This window comes from Odocoileus virginianus, chromosome 24, assembly GCF_023699985.2.
Source record: "Odocoileus virginianus isolate 20LAN1187 ecotype Illinois chromosome 24, Ovbor_1.2, whole genome shotgun sequence".
In the NCBI taxonomy this organism is placed as follows: domain Eukaryota; kingdom Metazoa; phylum Chordata; class Mammalia; order Artiodactyla; family Cervidae; genus Odocoileus; species Odocoileus virginianus.
Window position 1 is genome coordinate 23,642,952 of NC_069697.1, and position 19,515 is coordinate 23,662,466.

A 19,515-nucleotide genomic window follows, 5' to 3' on the forward strand; every position below is an offset into this window, starting at 1 on the left:
AGGGGTTACAACTTGTACGAAGTTCAGAGGTCGCTCTGCCGCTTAGATCATCAGGTTGAAATTCATCATACGCGTGGGAGAAACGCAGAGCTGGCTGGACTCCTGGGCTCACACGGAGGGCTGGGAGCCATGTGTGCCCCACGCTGGCCGGGAGCAAGGTGGGGGCGGGGTGTGGGCAGAAACCACACCGGGCTCAAGTTTCCTCTCTTGGCCAGAAGGGGCAGGAGGAGAGGAGGGCCACGGGGAAAGGGGAGGGTTGGAGGAAGGACGGAGAACTCAGGCCGAGGGCTTCAGAGAAGAGGCTGGTGCGCCGGCCCGGAGCTCCCCGCACTCCACACCGGGCGCTCAGCGACCGCCCGGAGCTCCCGGAGCCTCCAGACTGGGCGCTCAGCGATGGCCGGGGGCCGGGGCACAGCCCTCCGCGGCTCTCAGAGGTAGAGGAGATCCTCACCCAGGAGGTGTCAGCCCAGGCCGGCCTCATCTCTCTCGTCGCTCTCCTCACCCCGCTGGGACCCTGCCACAGGTGCTTGCGGGGCGGGCGGGGAGGAGGACTGCAGTGGATCTGGGGACAGGCTGGGGAGGCGGAGGAGCCAAAGGGAGAAGAACCAACTCGCCGGGCGATCCTAGGAGGTCGCAGACCTTACCAGGCTGCCCCTGGTTTAGGAGTTTGACAGGTGTGAGAGTTTCACTGGGAGACCTACGTGGCTTCTTGAGCCCTTTGGGATTCTTGGGGCAAAATGCTATGGATGGGGACCAGAGAGTGGTCCCCCGAGGGATGCCTCAGGGGCTGGGGAGTGACCCTGAGTAACCCTTGGGCAGGCTGGCTGTCGCTGGACTCTCAGGTATGCGGTACCATCCTTTCCCCTGCTCCATCCCATCATGCTGCCCTGTCCAGCCATCTGGGGAGGTCTCGGGGAAGTTGCGGAACTGAGACAGTGGACGCCTGGGTCGCTGAGAAGTGTTGTGGCACCAAGATGGGCTGCTAGAGCTTGGAGGTGCTGAATTCTTTCCTCCCTGTGAGACTTCTCTTCTCCAGGCTCGGGGCAGTGGGGATCAGCTGTAACTGGGAGGGAGAGGAAGGCATCCCACCGCAGCATAGTTGCATCTGACTAGAAATCTTGGCAGCTGAGGAGACAGATGGCTGGGGACAGTGGCAGAGAGGTCACCTGTCACACCTGCTGGAGCTGAGATTCTCCATCACTGGGCTTCCTAAGGGCTGAAGTTGGGGTCTAGTGACTGGGTGACGGGACGGCAGAAGCTCGTCCCTCTTTCCCTTGTTCCCATGCACCTCTTTGAGTCCTGTGTGACCCCACACATCTTACTGTGCTCAGTCTCACTGTGCTCAAATCTCTCTCCACACCCTCAACTCCCTCTCCCTCCCCATGGCTCCCTCCCGCCTACCTCCTTTCCCCCACATTCTGCTGCTTTCTCTCACTATGGTGTGCCTCCCTCTCTTTGGAGATTCTTTCTAATCTTTCTAAGCTGCAGGCTGCTCACACATCACTCCACATCCCAAGTTTTACTGATCCCTCCCCCCATCCTTTCACTGCTTCTGTTGACACCTGGAGAGGAGAGGGAAGTCTAATAAGCCTCAGAACAGGGTCCCAGAGGCAAGCCCTCTCTCTGTCTCTCCCCCTTGTCAAGGTGTTAGGGCCCTGGGGCCACAGATGGGGCCGAATGCCTTCCTCTCCACAGCATCCCTCCCCAAACGGTCCTCACTCTGTATCCTGAAACATAAAGCTCCAGGTCATTCTGCGTGTACTCAGGGATTGTGATAAAATCTCTTTGGGTAAACCAGAATGGTTTAGGATGAGAGTAAAGGGGGTGGATTATAGTCCCCAGAGATGGCGTCCATCCTACTTGATATGCAGTGTTGGGGGTCAGGATGGCTGTGTGACCTCAAAGTGTGGGCTAAACTGAAAGTGAGGACCATTTGCTGTAAAAGAAAAGGGACACAGGGAGGCAGGCTGCACTCTCCCAGGACTTCAGCTTCTGTACCCTTTGTGATGTTCTATTTGATCTGATTCCTTCTCCTTGAGCTATACCACTGGCTGCCAGCTCCCTGGCCTGTCTTCAGGAAGGTAGGCTCCTAAGATCCAGAGGGGCCTACAGTTGGTGTGTAGACCACCACCCATCTCTGAGTGTCTAGGGAAGAACAGACTACTACCTTTTGGTCTGGCGCAGACTTGTGCCAGAGAGCTGGCTGGAGTTGATCCTGAGGTTCTCCTTAACTGCCTTTTTCCTTACTTCCTGTCTCCCCCAGTGACCCTTCTGGATTCTCATTTCCCTGTCCTAGGGTAAGGGGAGGATTAAATTCCTGGACTTTATGAGAAGGGGCTGCTATCTAGTTTCAGAGACCAGGGCAGCCTAGAACCCAGCCTTGCTTGGATCGAGGTTGTGAAGCGAGAAGTCTGGAGATTACTTGCCAGACTTTCTGACTTTGTGTTCTTTCAAGTAAATCCATATGGTTGGACTGGTTAATAATTTTCAAAGTAAGGTGGGCCTCTGGCATCAGAAACACCTACCAGGCCACTTGTTAAAGGGCTGATTGCCAGGTACCTGTACCTATGAATTCAATTTTGATGAATCTGGGGTGGCTTTCAGAATTCTGTATTTTCACAAGCACCCCAGGTGAATGCAGCCCACAATAAAGTTTGTGATTGCTTGAGCCAGATACAATCTACTATAAGGAGGTTCTCCAGGTCTGTCTCCATTTAATGGGAGAGAATAAATAAGAAGCAATTTGCCCCAGATCATGCATGTGGAATGCCAGAGAACCTGGTCTCCTGCCTCCTAGGGCAGGATCTTTGTATTGCACCCAAGAGTCAGATCCGGGAAATTATACGGAGGGACAAAACGGGATGTGTGTGTGTGAGAGGGAAGGTCTATGAGGCAAGAGTCATCGTCCCTGCCCCCTAAACCCCTTCTCCATTCACTTTGCCTTTGGGCAATTTCCGCCAGAACCTGGGTGGAGAAGGTGGGGTTCCGGTGTTGAAATGGCATCCTGGACAGACATAAACACCCCGCCCTCTGCCCACTGGCCAAGGGCCTGTGCCAACTCCCAGCTCTAGGGATGGCCATATAACAAGGAGGGGGCAGGCAGGGACTTGGGGTGATCCTCCTTCGAAAGGACAATTTACAGCTCTCATTAATTTTGTGGTGAGTCAGAGTGGATTCCATATTAAATACCTGTGATAGGCCATCCCTGTGGTGATCTAAGGTCATCCAACCCAACCCTACACTCTGTCTGTCCTTCTGTAAGTCTCCCCCACCCACCCCGTCTGCCTGCCTTTACTTCTACAACACACACAGGGTATGGTGCGTGTCCCTAAGAGATCAGGGGGCCCCTGACAAATCTACTTGGAGTGTCTTGCCAAAGGCAGGGAGAACAGATGAGGGTGAGATGGGTGTCAGGGAACAGGGAGGTGGAGTGAGGAGAAAGGGTGACAGAAAGGAGAAGATGAAGGCAGGGCTGAGGGCTTGCTGAGAATGTTGAACTGTCCAAGCAGAGAGGGAGCGACCTCTGAATTCAGCTTGTCTCACTCCCTGGTTTTACAAATGAGGAAACAGGTTCAGAGAAAGGCGATGGCTTGCCCAACATCTTGCTGCTGCACAGGTCTGCAACTCCAGCCCAGAACCAAAGCAAAGGGGCTGGGAGGGAGGGAGTACTCAAGTCTCTAAAGAAATATTCCCTAGAAGAGAAAAGAGGCCAAGATTCTACAGAAGGAGTTGACTGACGCTGACTGCGAGTAGAGTCTCGGCGAAGCAAGACATGGGAGCAGGACTGGGAAGGCGCCTGGAAGGTGGGATAGGTAGTAGAATCAGCAACTCTAGGTACCAGACCTGACTCTGCTATTTATCAGCTTGAGTCTCAGCTGCGGAATGGACCTATAGGATCTTTGTGAAAATCAATCTCATAAATGAATGCCTATAGACTCCCAGGCTCAGTTCTCAACAAATGCCAAGTAAGTCTTTGCTGTGGTTGTTATATGACCTGGTTTGTGGGGTGAGGTATAGCCACACACACAGGGCAGAGGCCCAGTGTCTCCAGAGACCATTCCTCCTCGCTGCCTGCCGCTGATAAACCCCTTATCTGGCCCAGGCAGGGGAGCCCAGGACCAGGATAGGAGGCGAGGGCAGGGCTGCTATCAGCCAGCAGGCCTGGGCCCTATCTTAGAGAAAGGGAGGGGCTGTCTGCTTGGCTCTTCCCACAACATGCTCCTGGGGGATCCCCATGCACTCACTCTCAACTTGGAAGGAAAAGACTGAGATCCTAAAACTGAGGGCAGAGGAGGAGAGCAAGAGTGATCCCTGATGCTGCTGCAGGAGATAGGAAAAACAAAACCACAACCCTAGGTGATGCGGCTTCTGACCTGGCCTCTGATACAGTCCTGAGGAGTTAAGCAGTAGGGGAAAGAGAAGGCATCTTATCTGAAAAGAAGATAAAACCTACTGTGCTCCCAGAGGAACTGCCTACAGCCATAGCAGGTGAGGTAGAGATAACAGAGCAGAAAAAGGCTTTCTAGCTTAAGGAGTCGTTGATGAGTCCAGCATGAATGGGGGGATGAGGCGTCTCCTTCCCTCAGGTGAAGCTGGGGGGAGCCGCTCCATGCATGCCTGTGTGCTCAGTCGCTCAGTCCTGTCAGACTCTTGGTGACCCCATGGACTGTAGCCCGCCAGGCTCCTCTGTCCATGGGATTTTCCAGGCAAGAATACTGAAGTGGGTTGCCATTTACTCCTCCAGGGGATCTTCCCCACCCAGGGATCAAACCCCGTGAATCTCCTGTGTTGGCAGGTGGATTCCTTACCACTGCACCACCTGGGAAGCCCAGCTGCTCAATGAAGAAGGACAAAACTGCTGACCCATGCAGGAGAGGCCCTAACCCTTGTTTCTCCTTTGACACAGGTTGCTGGGACTGTCTGGGCTCTCGGGACCTTGGAGCAGGCCCTGGCCCAGTAGGATGCCCCCGTGTCCTCCACAGCAGAGCAGGAACAGGGTGACACAGCTGCCCATTCCGGAGCCAGGGGAGATGGAACTGACTTGGCAGGAGATCATGTCCATCACTGAGCTGCAGGTAAGCCAGGTAGGGGGAATGAGGTGGTGGGGGGAGGGGAAGCAGTGAAACGGGGAGTTGGGCTGGGATTGGCCCTGGGTGTGGGTGGTGGCAGGGGTGTGGGTGTGGGGGCTGGCGCTGGAGCAAGCAGAGCCCAGGGTCTGGAGATGGAAATGTTCTGGGCACTGTCAAAAGAAGGGCAGGAGTTGAAGAGATCTGGAGGGAAGGCCAGAGCATTGAGGGGGAGGGGTGCGGATGAGCAGGAGATGGCAGTGGTGGGAAGGGAGGATCTGATTGAGGGTGCAAGCTCTCTGGGCAGCCACTCTGCTCGTGTCTCTCAGCCTCACCTCCTGCCCCGCCTTCCCTTCTTCCCCTTCCTCTGTTCTGCCCTCTTCCAGGCCTGCCCATCTTCCTCCCTCATTTCCTCCCCCTGTCCTCAGCAGCTGGGCCCCTTCCCGCAGGTAGCAGAGCTGTAGTTCAGGGGCCTCGGGAAGGGGTGGGGTCAGGCTCTGCCGGGGTCCTTTCCTCCTGCTACTTGGACAAAGGGGTGTCTGTTGGCCTAACAATGATGCCTTTGTCCCCAGCTGGGCTGGAGCAGGGTGGCTCCCCAAGGTGGGTTGGGGGCCCTGTTCTCCCCAGCATGTTCTCTCCTCCTCTCTGCACCTGGGCAGGGACAGAGGGACTGGAGGGGAAAGGGCAGAGCTGACGGTGGCTCCCCAAAGTAACTCTCTGCCCCAGACCTGGCACTGTGCCCACTCCATTCTCTCCCCTGCCGCCAGCCTGGGCCCCCAGGATCTGCCCTAAGCCCTCTTCCCACACAGCAGCTCCCTCTGCTGGGCACCCAGGGCATGGCCAGGGTCTGAACTTGACCCTTTGACCCTAGATCACGGCAGCAGGAAAAGGGTTCCAAGGGTCATCTTGGAGTGACCCCTTGTCTTCCTGAAGAAAATAAAGGGACAAGAGCCATCTCAAACCAGTAAGAACTTCTGAAGAGGATTCCACAACTGTTGTGGCGTTAGGTAGTCCTTTCTGAAGTCTGACTTCAGCGAGTTCCCTTCCTGTCTGAGCTGCTTTCTTCATCAGCTTGCTGTGTCACAACTTTGCCAGAAGCTTTCAATAATTATTAGCAACTTTCTGTTCCCTTGTGATTATCTCACCGGTTCTTTCAGTGGGAGTCAGTTTGGTTCTGAGTGAGAGGGTTTCTTCTCTTTCTCAGCCTGTCGACAAACCTCTCGGTGTCTTTTCTTGCAGGGTCTGAATGCTCCAAGTGAGCCATCGTTCGAGCCCCCAGCCCCCGTCCCATACCCAGGGCCCCCACCACCTCCAAGTTACTGCCCCTGCTCTATCCACTCGGAGCCTGGCTTTCCCCTTCCTACACCACCTTATGAGCTCCCAGCACCCACGTCTCATGTCCCAGACCCTCCGTACTCCTATGGCAGCAACATGACCGTACCAGTCTCCAAACCACTGACCCTCTCGGGCCTGCTGAGTGACCCGCTCCCAGACCCCTTGGCCCTCCTGGACATTGGGTTGTCAGCAGGGCCGTCCAAGCCCCAAGAAGACCCAGAATCTGACTCAGGATTATCCCTCAACTATAGTGACGCTGAATCTCTTGAGTTGGAGGGGACAGAGGCTGGCCGGCGTCGCAGCGAGTATGTAGAGATGTACCCAGTGGAGTACCCCTACTCACTAATGCCCAACTCCTTGACCCACCCCAACTATGCCTTGCCACCTGCCGAGACCCCTTTGGCCTTAGAACCCTCCTCAGGCCCTGTGCGGGCCAAGTCTACTGCGCGGGGGGAGGCGGGGAGTCGGGATGAGCGGCGGGCCCTGGCCATGAAGATCCCCTTCCCTACGGACAAGATCGTCAACCTGCCGGTGGATGATTTCAATGAGCTGCTGGCACGGTACCCGCTGACGGAGAGCCAGCTGGCCCTGGTCCGGGACATCCGAAGGCGGGGCAAGAACAAGGTGGCCGCCCAGAACTGTCGCAAGAGAAAGCTGGAGACCATCGTGCAGCTGGAGCGGGAACTGGAACGGCTGGGTAGCGAGCGGGAGCGGCTTCTCCGGGCCCGAGGCGAGGCCGACCGGACCCTGGAGGTCATGCGCCAACAGCTGACGGACCTGTATCGTGACATTTTCCAGCACTTGCGGGATGAAGCAGGCAACAGCTACTCCCCCGAAGAGTATGCGCTACACCAGGCTCCTGATGGGGCCATCTTCCTGGTGCCCCGGGGGACCAAGATGGAGGCCATAGACTGAGCTGGCCAGAGGGGTGGGACTGGTGATGGGGGTTTCCTGCATTCTCTTCCAATAAAGGTCCTCCCCATCCATGAGGCCCAGGGGGAGCTGAGTTCTGCAGACCAGGGGACCACAGTGGGAAACCTGGCATTTGGAAGGTCCGAGGTGTGTTCAGTGAGGCTTGCCTGGAGGCAAGGATGTGAGGGGAGGGCTGGAATCTCTCTTCCATGGTTCAGTTTTCTAGGTTCCCAGTCTCGATTGAGCTTCGGTATATAAAGCACTCTACACAAATAGCCTTCTGCTGTGTCTTCTTTCTCAAGGGAGGGTGATGAATCTGGGGTGCTCCTCAGGGCTCACTGCCTGTTGGTGGGGAGGGTGTTCTGCTGAGCTTGCTTCTCTCCGTCCCCTATGACTGTAGGAGGACGGGACACACAACAGTTGGGCCTGAGCAGTGTGATCTACCGCTTTCAATCCCTTTCTCAGAGCCAGAGGCCATGAATGATTTAAGGAACCCCACCTTCTCGGCTGGCCCATTTATAGAGCTAGGATTGCTGCCGGAGCTGGCTAGACCCTCTGTTCCTGACTGTTAGTACTGAAAAGCCTAGAATGTCCAAGCCCACAGGACAGGCCTTCCTTGGTTGGAACAAGAGAATTGGATTGGAACCCAACTTTCACCCTGATACTGGGAAAGACTGAGTGTAAGAGAAGGGGGCAACAGGATGAGGTGTTTGGATGGCATCACTGTCTCAATGGACACGAGTTTGAACAAATTCCACAGGGAAGCCTGGCGTGCTGCAGTTCACAGGGTCTGAGTCAACCACCACTGAGTGAACAAGTTTGAGAGGATGTGACACCCAGGACTGGATAAAACTTGCTTCACAGCAACACACCATATGCATTTTGGTTAAATCATCCATCTCCCTGGTTATGTTAGATGTTATCCAATTCTTGTTTTGGTGTTCTGCCCCTCCCCCACCCCTACTTCCCTTCTAGATCCTTGAAGATCTGGGGCCTTTTGCTAGTGTTTTTTTAGGACACAGTGAAGTTTCAAACTCCCTCCACACCACACCTTTGTCCTGCTGCTTGGATTTGGGGCAGTTCCCAATCTTCCTGATCACTAGATTATATAAGCATTTTGCTTCTATTTAACACTTCTATTCCATTTCACTAGAGAAAGCTTACTTTTAAGTTCTTGATACTCATTACAGTTGTGAGACAAAAAAATCATAAGTGATTGAAATACAAAGTTAATGTCTACAGATCCAGAAAACGTTGGTCTCCACAGAACAAAAACTTCCTAATAGATCTGAAGACAGTCCATCTTGTCAACTTTCTCAAAAACTTGAAAATGTAGGGTCAGGTAGTTTGAGATAGCAAACTAAAGTTTTTTCATTCAAATCAAACCCACAAAGATGGTAATTCAGAGACTAATCTAGACATTTATTCAACAAATTATTTAATAGGCACGTAAGCTCAAGGCATCATTCTAGGCATTGGAGATATGGTAAACAGGAGACACCTCTCATGGAGCTACACTGTAGTGGGAAAGATTTTCAGACACATGTACTTATCAGTACTTCAGGTCAAAGACAGAAGGGTGGGTCACAAAAATTTGAATGAGGAAATTGCCTTCCTCAGTTACTTCATATAAAAAAACAGGAATTTCCTTACTCTTAATTCTGGTTAATAACAGACTGATGGATTCACAAGCTTTCTTTTACCAAGGATGGAAACAAGCTAGAGAAAAATATAAGCACTTGCTGAAAGTTATAACTACTGCTTTCAAACACATTTTTAGGCTTCTTTTGCGAAGGTGAAGTAAAGGAGGTAAAGGAGGTCTGCTGGCTCTTTTTGAAGCTGAAAATAATTGACCAACAAAAGCTTGTTCATTCCTAGGAAAGGTCCACTATACTCAAGAACTTAACAGATAATTCATCCCAACTTAATCTGAATTATCATGTAGCTTTGCTTAAAGCAATCATATTGCAGTTTTCTTTAAACAATTACAGTTGACTATAAGAAACACTAATAAGAAATGAGGGTACAATTCTGGTGTACCAGACACCTGGCTGTCATTAATTCCCCTATTTCCCATTCTCAATCTTCATCTGGTAAAGAACAAGCAGCACCAAGTTATTTACCATAAATATCATGGAGAGAAAACAAGGCACAAAACCAAGTTAAATGCAGTTTATTTTTTTAAAGTTCATTCACAAAATTGAATGATTCACGCTGCACAGCAGGTAGTAAGTAACTGCATAGCAGTGACAATCAAGCACCAAGAGGCTCGGATAAAGGTCCTCATTAAGGATGTTTCTGCAAAAACAAAAAAGAAAAGTACATAAGCAGATGAAAGAGTCTACAATTATACCCATTCTCTTCACTGAGAACCCAATTGTTTTAATAGTGTTTGCTGGCTAGTCTATGAGGGACAGCTTGTCATTTTTCTTTGGAAATACTAAGCATTGTTACTTTATAAAAGCTTACCTTTTTATCCATGAGCTTGGACTGAAGTTTCTGGTTTTTAAGAGGTGATATGCCTGTGGTAGCAGAGTCCTCCCTAGAAAAGTAAACAGCCTTTAGAACTAGCTTTTTTTCAGAGACAAGTTCCATCTCAGGCTAACCCCCCACCTCCCACTAACGGCCCACCCAACCTCCCACAAGCATTTGGGGGGAAGATTCTAATATTACTTTGAGCCATTGTTTTAAGGAAATAGGTCAAAGGAAGGTAAGAAATATAGAAATTAAAGGGTAAATATATATCACAGTAGAGAGGTAATTAAAAGTGCTCACTTCCTTCATTTGGGAGCCACCAAGAGTAGGGTGTCAATTTAAAGCAACTCAGTTCCAGAAAAACCAAGTTCAGCTTAACTGGACTAGTTTTGGCTCAATATATTAAGGAAAATGAGAAGGCTTGATTTTAGAGAGCTATATGGATGTAAGTAAAATCTGTTCTTACCTATCAGCATAGCAATAAAACCTTTTCTCCTGGTTCTGACCGCTAGTCCTAAGAGTCAGGTGTGCCTTACTCTTGTCTGCCTCCTTCCTTGCGATGATCACTGAAACTTCACTCTCCTAGCTTTCATGGAGTGCCGTGGCCTGCCCCTGGCTTATCTGTACTCCACATACCACAAGTGTCTACTCTCAGCTGTAGAGTGTCTGGGCTCGGAGCCATTCGCGCTATACTTGCTAGCAGTTCCTAGTAGCTGAACATCTCTCCTGGATCTTTAAAGGCATTGTCACGAATCCTGAGGTATCTGCAAACTCCCTCAATAGTTAAGGTTCCACCTGCCATTGCAAACTCAGCCAGTATCAAGCTCATGGAACTATTACCCATGCTTTCCCACCCACCTCCACCTCCCACCCAACCCCACCCCAACCCTCCCCAAAATTCCAGGTAACACACCCATGGGATGGAGTACACAATCCTAGTGGTAAACAAATATCTATACTACGAGGTACAATGGCACTGAAATTGAGGGCACCAAAGCGAAGGCTCAAAGGAAGCTATGTACAGATAACAATGATTGGATAATAACGTTATAAAGGTTTAAAAGTCATTTTCTATACAAGCAACATTTTAGGATGGTTGTGTGATCTTGTGCCATATTTAAAGGAAAACTGCAGTTAGCACGTATTTAAGTAGACGATACAGTTTCTCACCACATGAATTTTTAATCTCCATATAGTAAGTGGTCAATCCATAAACTACTATAAAGACCCACCCAACCAGGACAGAAACTGCAGTTTTCCTTTAATGTAAGCCTGTTTTTTTGTGTGTGTTGAATAAAATTCTTAATGGCACTAGTCACTTTAAAAAAGGTCTTCCCCCAAACTAATTTGTGGATTTACGAGGTGGCATTAGCCAGCAGCTGGTTTCTATTCTCTGGCAGAGTTTTGAACTTGAATTGATAGAAGCATTCAACATGAGGGGTAGTGGGTAGGGAAGGTCCAAAACTCTGCCAGTCCCAAATCCATACAGTTGTCATTCCATTCAAGAGGGTATTAAATCTTTTATTGATTACACATGATAATGGATGATACACAAGCTTCATTCCCATCTATAACTTTTATCTGGTACCATAATTCAATTTAGATATATTGCATAGGATGTGCCAACAATCATTAATAACCAAAAAAAAAAAAAAACCTCCATGACTTTGCATGGGTGACCCTTTTAATGGTGAACTCCAGGTCACAACACAGTAACTGTCAGTTCAACTACACCAAGGTTCTGAAGACAACAGCTTCTCCACCAAGCAGGTTGTAAATAAATTTCAAATGGAACCTGGCATCACCCTGAAGGAATTCTAACTTCACACTGTTGGGGTAGTTTACCAAAATGGCTTCAGAGTAGACTAACTTTACACAGCACATTAAAAAAAAAAAAAAAAAAGACATTTATTCAGCGTCATGATCAGACTATTACATTTAGCAATCAACAGCATGGGTGCAAAAAAAAAAAATCTACATTAAAACCCTTTGTTGGAATGCTTTACACTTTCCACAGAACAGAAACTAAAATAACCTGTTATACAATTAGTCACAAGTACAGTCCTCGAGTTTTTTGCCCATACACATGAGTATTGTCTAAAACATGTCTTCTTTGTAGCAGCTAGGCCCTGCCACCACTGTGCTTGGCTGAGTTCACAAATCTGTTGTAACCTGTAGCTTCCCTGTCACTTCTCTGGCTCTCCTCTCCTGCTAAGCTTTGTTTCCTGTTGAACAATATGGAATAAAGTTGTTAATCTAAACATATTAAGACTCAAGGCTACAATCCAATAGCAAGTTGTTTCCCACAAATTTTGCTGATCTGAATATTAACTTAATATCCACAATTTTACTGTAATTATAATGTTAACTATGTTGCACTGCTCAGCTATATTAGGGTTACTGGGTTCATCGTAAATTACAATTAAGTGAGAACAGCAACAAAAAAAGGTGTTCACTTACCTGGCAGTAATTAAAACCTTCTGCCACTGCCATAGCTGCTGCTGCTGCTGGAACCACCATAGCCACCTAAGAACAAAATTTATATTACATTAAGTTTTATAAGTATGAACAGTAACGATGTTTTTATAGTTGGGGCTTAACTGATTTACATTGCATAAGTTGAAAATCACAGGTTGGAGCTCACGTGATTTTCCCAACTCAAACTATTTTAAGTCAGTCATTTAAAATTTTCTCAACGTTTTAAATTGCCAGCTTTTTGGTTTCTACATTTGCACTGCCAAAAGATCTAATGCTTTCCTAAACATCATTAGTTTAGCCCTCCAATGCCACATATATACCATACCTTGGTTTCGTGGTTTGGCAAAGTATTGGCCTCCACCACCATAGGGGCCAGAACTTCTGCCTCCAAAGTTTCCTCCTTTCATGGGTCCAAAATTTGAAGATTGATTGTTGTAATTGCCAAAATCATTGTAGCTTCCGCCACCTCCAAAATTGCTTCCTAAGAATTGAAAAGAGGACCTTTATATGTTACTCAGGGAAAATGAGAAATCCTAGTGTTCAGAGTAAAAAAAAACTGCTTGATCTGCCCTGCTCTCCAATTTCGATTATCTTTGTATTTCATGGGCAAGGCGTTCAGTTGAAATCTAATAACTAAAAAATTCACCCAACTCACCATACCATAATAAAAAGGTACACATTCTCTTGACTTTAAGGCCTCTACCCAGGCAGGGGAACAGCAAACACATGCTGGATACATCAACTAAGCACCTAAGATCCCAAGAGTTAACACTAAATCCTGCTAGAAACTAATCTAATTCCAAATGAAGACACCACTATCCACTTAAGCATCCATCTATTTGGGAGTGAGGCGGCCCCAGCTTAAAGCTAGGAGGTAGCATTGCAAGCCCATTAAAAAAAGTACCATGCAGCACAACACACAATGCTTTAAGACCATCAAATCCTCCTAGGGATAAACTCTAAAAGGCTAATCTAGCTATTGCGCCAAATACTTGGATCACTGGATACCTACCACTACCACCGCCAAAGCCGCCTCCGCCTCCACCGTTGTTATAGCTGTCATAGCTGCCACTCCCGCCATAGCCACTGCCCTGGTTTCCATAACCCTGTCCACCACTTCCATAGCCTCTGCTTCCTCCAGAGTAACCAGGGCCGCCTCCTCCATAACCACCTACAAGAATACAAGTCTTCTCAATAAGACAAAAGTATTCAGCAGTCAAATTCTGTGCAAGCACGGCTAAAAGCCTGCTCACAACATGCTATTAGGTCATAGTTGAGCTTATCATGCACTAGGGTTTTAGTCTCTACTAGCCTATTCTAAAAGTTGCCAAAATTTTTTACCTGTGGTTCTTTAACAAAACTTACCGTCATTACCAAATCCATTATATCCATCCCCACTGCCACCATATCCGCCACCACCACGGCTGCCACCAAAGCCACCTAGAAGAAAGTGGAATTTAAAAACTAGGTCTAAAGGATGTGGATTGCATACAAGTTAGCTTATATTAAGTATAAATTTAAGGAAGCATTCAATTAGAACTATTCCCCTATTTAACAGTTACTGGTTAGAGAACCCAGAACTACATTTTGATTAAAATGTAACTTTCAACAAGTCATCAGGGGGTCATTACAATTTTACCATTAACTCTTTATTAGTAAACTATAGCCAAACATACCTCGACCACTGAAGTTTCCTCCACGACCAAAGTTGTCATTCCCACCAAAACCACCTCCACGACCACCACCAAAGTTTCCAGAACCACTTCGACCTGAAGAATCAAGATGAAGTGTTGGGCTGTACAGACTAGAATTATCAAAATTATGTTTACGGTTTAGTTAAGTAGCAAACTCCCTCACCTCTCTGGCTGGATGAAGCACTAGCCATCTCTTGCTTAGACAGGGCTTTTCTCACTTCACAGTTGTGGCCATTCACAGTGTGGTATTTCTGAACTAGACGATTTTGAAAATAAACAGATCATCTCAGAATTCAGTATACAGCATGGATTTCGGAACCCTTAACAAATGCCAGCCACCTGATACTTACTGACAATCTTGTCTACAGAGTCATGGTCATCAAAGGTTACAAAAGCAAACCCTCTCTTTTTGCCACTGCCTCGGTCAGTCATGATTTCAATTACTTCAATTTTCCCATACTGTTCAAAATAATCTCTCAGGTGATGTTCTTCAGTGTCTTCTTTAATGCCACCAACAAAAATCTTTTTCACAGTTAAGTGGGCACCAGGTCTTTGAGAATCCTAAGAGAAATTAACTTTTGTTATTGAAACTTATTTAATCCTCCAAATGACTAATTCAAAGAGGAAAAAGGTACTTACTTCTCTTGACACGGCCCTCTTTGGTTCCACAACTCTTCCGTCCACCTTGTGTGGCCTTGCATTCATGGCCGCATCCACCTCCTCCACCGTGGCGTATGTGACAAACCCGAAGCCTCTGGAGCGCTTGGTGTTTGGATCCCTCATTACCTTAAAATGTTTAACACATGTTAAGACCCCCGAATGGTTGACTTTTCTACCTTGACTAAGGCAACAAGAAACTTTATTACCAACCTTTTATCTCAAGTCCTTCCATTTCCCACTAACCATCTACAATAAATCAGTTGGGTGCTTTTTTAATCAGTTAAAGCCACACCATCCTATTACGATTCAAATAGCCGCAGCAACTTAAGTCAAGGAAACCAACTAGTTCTACAACCCTTTATCTCTTTTAAGTCTTACCACACAGTCTGTGAGAGTTCCCCATTGCTCAAAATGGCTCCTCAGACTCTCATCAGTTGTTTCAAAGCTCAATCCTCCGATGAAGAGCTTCCGCAGCTGTTCGGGCTCTTTGGGAGACTAGGAATGGAGGAGGGGAAGAAGTAAGTAGAGCTATAACGCAAACCACCTTTCAGGTGCAAGAAAGAAAACAGATAGCAACGTACGAAGCACTTATTGTTCCTTCGGGGCGCAGCAAACCACGTGCTTCTCCCCACCGGGGGGAGGCAGTACGTTGGGGGCTGGGAGGGCTCGGAGGCTCTGAGCGCATGCGTCCCTTACTCTCCCTCCGACGCACGCGCCAACAAAAGGACTAGGAGAGAGAACTACACGGCCCACATCCGTCTGTAGCTGCTCTTTTAAAAAGTAGCCACTGGGACAAGGTAAAAAACAGACTAAACGTGCGTAAGAGTTTTGCAAGGGGCACCGAGCAGGCGTGAATGCTAAGGGTCGCAAGACAGCAGCCTCATGGCGACGAGGACAAAATGGCGACCTCAACTCAGGGAGGGGTAGGCCTGGGCAGCGATCTCAGAACTGTCGACAGGGCTGGGGCAAGCAGCCAAACAAGCTGCACCCTGCTAAACTCAGGAAAGGAAGAGGAAAGGATATTCAACTGTAGAAAGCTTCTTACCCACCTCTGATTTAGACATGACGGCAGTGGAGGCGGGGAAGTCTTCAACGATGCTTTCTCGGTGGCGTCCACGGGCAGAAAGGAGTAACCTCACGAACGTATCTGCCAGCCTACCTTCGGCCTCCCTTTTTTATCCCGCCTCCGCGCTTTCGGCATTGGTAGACTCCACCCCCGAATAGCTCTGATTGGATATTTGAAACATATTTCCCCTACCATTGGTTTCTGGTGCTGCATTACTGTGTAACGTCATCCATTTGGGCGTTCTACGTAGTCTCCACCCCTCGGGGTCTATTGGCTCTCGAGTAATATTCTTCTTAACTAGTGTGATTGGCTAGTAATTCAATCATTCATGTTTGAATGTACTTAGGCTATTTAAAGAAATTTTTTAATCCTCTACGGTCTTAATTTTATACTCAGTTTACCTGGCAAGCCTTGATTAATACTATGCATCAGAAAAGTAGTTAGCAAGTTACAATATTTTCTTTTTTTGGCAACGACTGCCTGCTGAGCGCATGTGTAGGAAAATGGCGAGTTTACGCAGGCGCGTAAGAAGTTCCGCCTGGCGCTAAGAACACGTGAAATGGCGGGCAGGAGACGGCGGCGAACCTAAGGCGCCTGCGTAGTGGCGGGAGTTGGGCCCCCTTTTGCGCAGGCGTAATGGGCGGGGAAAGGGTCCGGGCTCAGGATTGGTCGCGCAGGCGCAGGGAAGGATCCGTTTTGGCGGGCGGTTGGCGTTGCGCAGGAGGCGGCAGCGGCGGTGGCTTGTGGCCTCACCACAGAAGAACAGGGGAGACGTTAGCGTGAGTGATCGGTCTCGATCCCGGGTAAGTGGCGGACAGTCTTGCCTACGCATACGAGGTCTTGAACCGACTCCAATTGGTCCCGTTATTGTGTGTAATGAATGGACCGCGGGGTGGGGGATCGTGAAGGGGGAGCGGTGGGTCCACCCAACCAATGGAAGAACAGGGGCGGGATGTTTTATCCCCGTAGGTTCTATGGAGCTTTGCAGCCGAAGAGTTTGACTGGCGAGTGTATAGGCCAATTGGGTCTGCCTTTAGCTGCCAACAGACCGGTCCTTGGGCCATCGGTATGTAGGAGGAGGGCTTGCTCCTCCTGAGCAGCGGCTCACTGAGCCAATGAGCACGAAGCGCGCGGTAGGTTGGGCTCCTCAGAGAGGCAGCGGTTTGACTCCAATGGGGGATGCGGGAGTCGAGCGCTTAAATGGATAGACCAAATCTGGAGCCAGTAGGCACACAGCCTATTGAAAGCGCTCGGGCTGACTGTCCAATCAACGCTCCAGCAGAGGGAGGTCTTAGATTTGGGGATGCGAGGATGAGGAGTCGCTGCCTGCGAAGGCGCGTGGGGGTGGGCATTTTATCCACAATGATTTGAACGAAGCCTTTGGCCTTCCAGGCCACACACTTACCTGGTAGGGAAGATGTAAGTTTGCTCCTGAATGCCTGAATTTTGGCTTTTGTTTTCCCACATCGGTACATCCCACAATCCCACATTTTTAGGTTGGGGGGGGTGGGGACAAGGAATGTTTTTTTATTTTGAAAACTCCTTTACGAAAACTGACTTGAAATATTAGAAAGTATAGGATAAATCTCTTTGTACTGTTGGGGAAAGGTACCCAGAAAAAGTCAACATAATAGTAATAATGCATATTTCCACGGACAAAGAAATTTGTAAATCCATAGAAAAAGTTTTGGCAAGCCTAATAACAAAGGGTGTTACCTCCAGGGTTACAGTGGGATGGAGTCAGGTTGAATCTCCAATGTTTAAATGTTTGAAGGGATAATAATTTGTGATTAAAGTTAAATTTTAAAGCCAATTGTTTTTGTGTTTTTTAGTTACAAGCAAGTACTTCTCACCACCTCCTTACACCTGAAAAAAGTGCTATTTTTCCGTTAAGAAGTAAGGTGACCCTCGATTTTAAAATACAAATTTTGAAAAGGTGACTTTCTGTGTACTTGCTAGGCATCATGCTAAGTGTTTTACAAGCATTGCCCATGTCCTCAAAATCTTTTAAGTTCTTCTCTTCTCTGAGGATCTTTTCTCTGCATCTGTATCTCTCTAAGTCATTACAGATCTCCTAAGCCCTTTCTGCTGTTCTTTGAGGATATCTGGATTTAGATAAAAAAAGTTGCTTAAGGAGGTTAATACTTAGGATGTTGGAGATAGGACTCATTCATCACCTGGGTTATTTTTTTTGCCTTTTAATTATATTTCCTTCAAAGTATTTTATAAGCAGTCCATATCGTGTTGGTAATGGCCATTCTACTCTGTCCGGTATGTTTTAGTAAAACATTTTAATTACATATTGACTGTATCAGAGTCTGTATTGCTCTATTATTTACTGATTTATTGCCAAAGAGAAAATCTTTAAATATTGTAATAAATTCAGATACACATGAAGTACTGTTATGAGTAGAGACCTTTCTGACATACAAAAGGAAGATGGTTTTAACTGAGCTTATTGTGAACAGAGGAAAGATTTTTCTGTTTGGCACTTGCAAAAGGAAAACCTACTTTGTACTTGCTTGTAAGCTGTTTGTAGGTATTCTAATAATGCAGCTACTTTGTTTTTAACATTTATAAGAACTAAAGTGATACAGATTAAGGGTGAAAAAAAAAGTGAAAGCTTTGGTTGTCCAGTCCTGTCTGACTCTTGCGACTCCATAGACTGTAGCCTGCCAGGCTCCTGCCTGGCTCCTGCCAATTCCTCATGGAATTGTCCAGGCAAGAATACTGGAGTGAGTAGCTATTCCTTTCTCCAGGGGATCTTCCCGAACCAGGGATCAAACTCTGGTCTGCTGCACTGCAGGCAGACTACCATATGAGCCACCAGGGAAGCCCCATCTGTTCCTGATTTATTTAGGTTTGAAAGGAATACAGTCTTGATCTACTATAGAGTTTCTCAGTCTCAGCAATATTGACATTTTGAGCCTGATAAATGCATCTCACCTCCCCCACACCTCTTCTTGTGACAATCAAAATGTCACCAAATGTCCTTTGAGGGAAGGGTGCAGAGTTTCCACTTGAAAACCATTGATCTGAAATGACAGATGGTAGAATCGATTATCTTGTCAAAATCTTTTATTTTACCAATTGGAATTTAGAGAGAAGATGGGTGAAGTGTTTAGGAAGTGTTCTTTGGTAAATGGATCACTAAGTCCTTATGATTATCTCTTCAGATGTAGAGTGATCACTGTTTGATTGGATAAAAGGAAAGCTACATTAACGTTTTTACCATTTCTTTCCATTTAAATACTGATTGCATCTTGTGTTTGGGTTCCTCAAATAATGGCAAATAAATTTTTGGAGAGGTAGACTTTTCTTCAGATGCTTCTTACATTCTCATCTGACTTAATCCTCTTTCCTTTAAAGTTTCACTATACAAATAGATATGCAAAGCATTCTGACATTTTCTCATTTATAGTACTCTATTTCATTTTTTTAAAAACACAGGTTGATTTCTGCTGAACTGATTTTTCAGCTGTTTAGAGACCTATACTTTGGGGGAAAAGAAATACTGACTTGAAGAACAGGTAAACCAAAACATGCCTCCTTAGGTTACTCTCTGAGTAGATTACTTCCATCTCCAGCCCTACCTACTTTGGTCTATAAACAAATTAATCAGTGATCCTTTATTTGATGTTATTTAATAGTATATTTTTATTTGAAAATTTTCAGGACTTGCACCTAGACTTTTTGGTTTACTGTGATGTGTGAGTAAAAGTTGCTTGTTTTATTTTAAGTTCTCTTACACTGTCATAGTTAATAGGTCTGATAAACATATCTCTGGTGGGGAAATTTTGGTGAGTAGTTTTTAATTGAAATCTTGAGA

At 47.3% G+C, this 19,515-nt stretch overlaps 3 protein-coding genes across 8 annotated transcripts in view; 2 read left to right on the forward strand and 1 right to left on the reverse strand.

Annotated features, from left to right (window-relative positions):
• Positions 1-248: 248 nt before the first annotated feature.
• NFE2 (nuclear factor, erythroid 2) lies at positions 249-7,586 on the forward strand. The gene is made up of 3 exons (XM_020895006.2): positions 249-523; positions 4,907-5,075; positions 6,306-7,586. The coding sequence occupies exons 2-3, from the start codon at positions 4,962-4,964 to the stop codon at positions 7,314-7,316; spliced, it is 1,125 nt and encodes a 374-aa protein (XP_020750665.2). The 5' UTR covers positions 249-523; positions 4,907-4,961; the 3' UTR covers positions 7,317-7,586.
• Positions 7,587-9,470: 1,884 nt separating this feature from the next.
• On the reverse strand, positions 9,471-15,778 carry HNRNPA1 (heterogeneous nuclear ribonucleoprotein A1). Of its 3 annotated transcripts, XR_002314158.1 has the most exons (12): positions 15,670-15,778; positions 14,999-15,115; positions 14,600-14,746; positions 14,311-14,521; positions 14,124-14,216; positions 13,943-14,035; positions 13,632-13,706; positions 13,279-13,437; positions 12,592-12,747; positions 12,249-12,314; positions 9,783-9,855; positions 9,471-9,611 (listed from the first exon to the last, which is right to left on the reverse strand). XR_002314158.1 is itself a non-coding variant. In XM_070454353.1 (11 exons), exons 1-10 carry the CDS (start codon positions 15,682-15,684, stop codon positions 12,259-12,261), a joined length of 1,122 nt encoding a protein of 373 aa, XP_070310454.1. In that variant the 5' UTR covers positions 15,685-15,778; the 3' UTR covers positions 10,951-12,013; positions 12,249-12,258. The 3 variants fall into 3 exon arrangements, 2 of the variants coding, with proteins under 2 accessions (XP_070310454.1, XP_070310455.1); XM_070454353.1 differs by lacking the exons at positions 9,471-9,611; positions 9,783-9,855 and adding an exon at positions 10,951-12,013; XM_070454354.1 differs by lacking the exons at positions 9,471-9,611; positions 9,783-9,855; positions 13,279-13,437 and adding an exon at positions 10,951-12,013.
• CBX5 (chromobox 5) overlaps positions 15,321-19,515 on the forward strand; it is a 35,458-nt gene continuing 31,263 nt past the window's right edge. The window contains exons 1-2 of one of the 4 annotated variants that reach the window (XM_070454355.1): positions 16,352-16,489; positions 16,656-16,752. The gene's annotated coding sequence lies outside the window, so the exon portion shown is untranslated. Of the gene's footprint in view, positions 15,418-16,350; positions 16,490-16,655; positions 16,753-19,515 lie in introns of those variants that run through there. The other 3 variants (XM_020895129.2, XM_070454356.1, XM_020895125.2) reach the window with 3 other exon arrangements.

Bases quoted from the DNA above. Each gene is read 5' to 3' on its own strand.
- HNRNPA1 (XM_070454353.1), bottom strand. The intron at 14,747-14,998 runs GTAAGACTTAAA...AAACATTTTAAG, and splicing joins GAACTCTCACAGACTGTGTG to GTAATGAGGGATCCAAACAC. The intron at 14,217-14,310 runs GTAAGTATCAGG...AAAATCGTCTAG, and splicing joins CTCTGTAGACAAGATTGTCA to TTCAGAAATACCACACTGTG.
- NFE2 (XM_020895006.2), top strand. From the start codon at position 4,962: ATGCCCCCGTGTCCTCCACAGCAGAGCAGGAACAGGGTGACACAGCTG. The intron at 5,076-6,305 runs GTAAGCCAGGTA...CTTTTCTTGCAG, and splicing joins TGTCCATCACTGAGCTGCAG to GGTCTGAATGCTCCAAGTGA.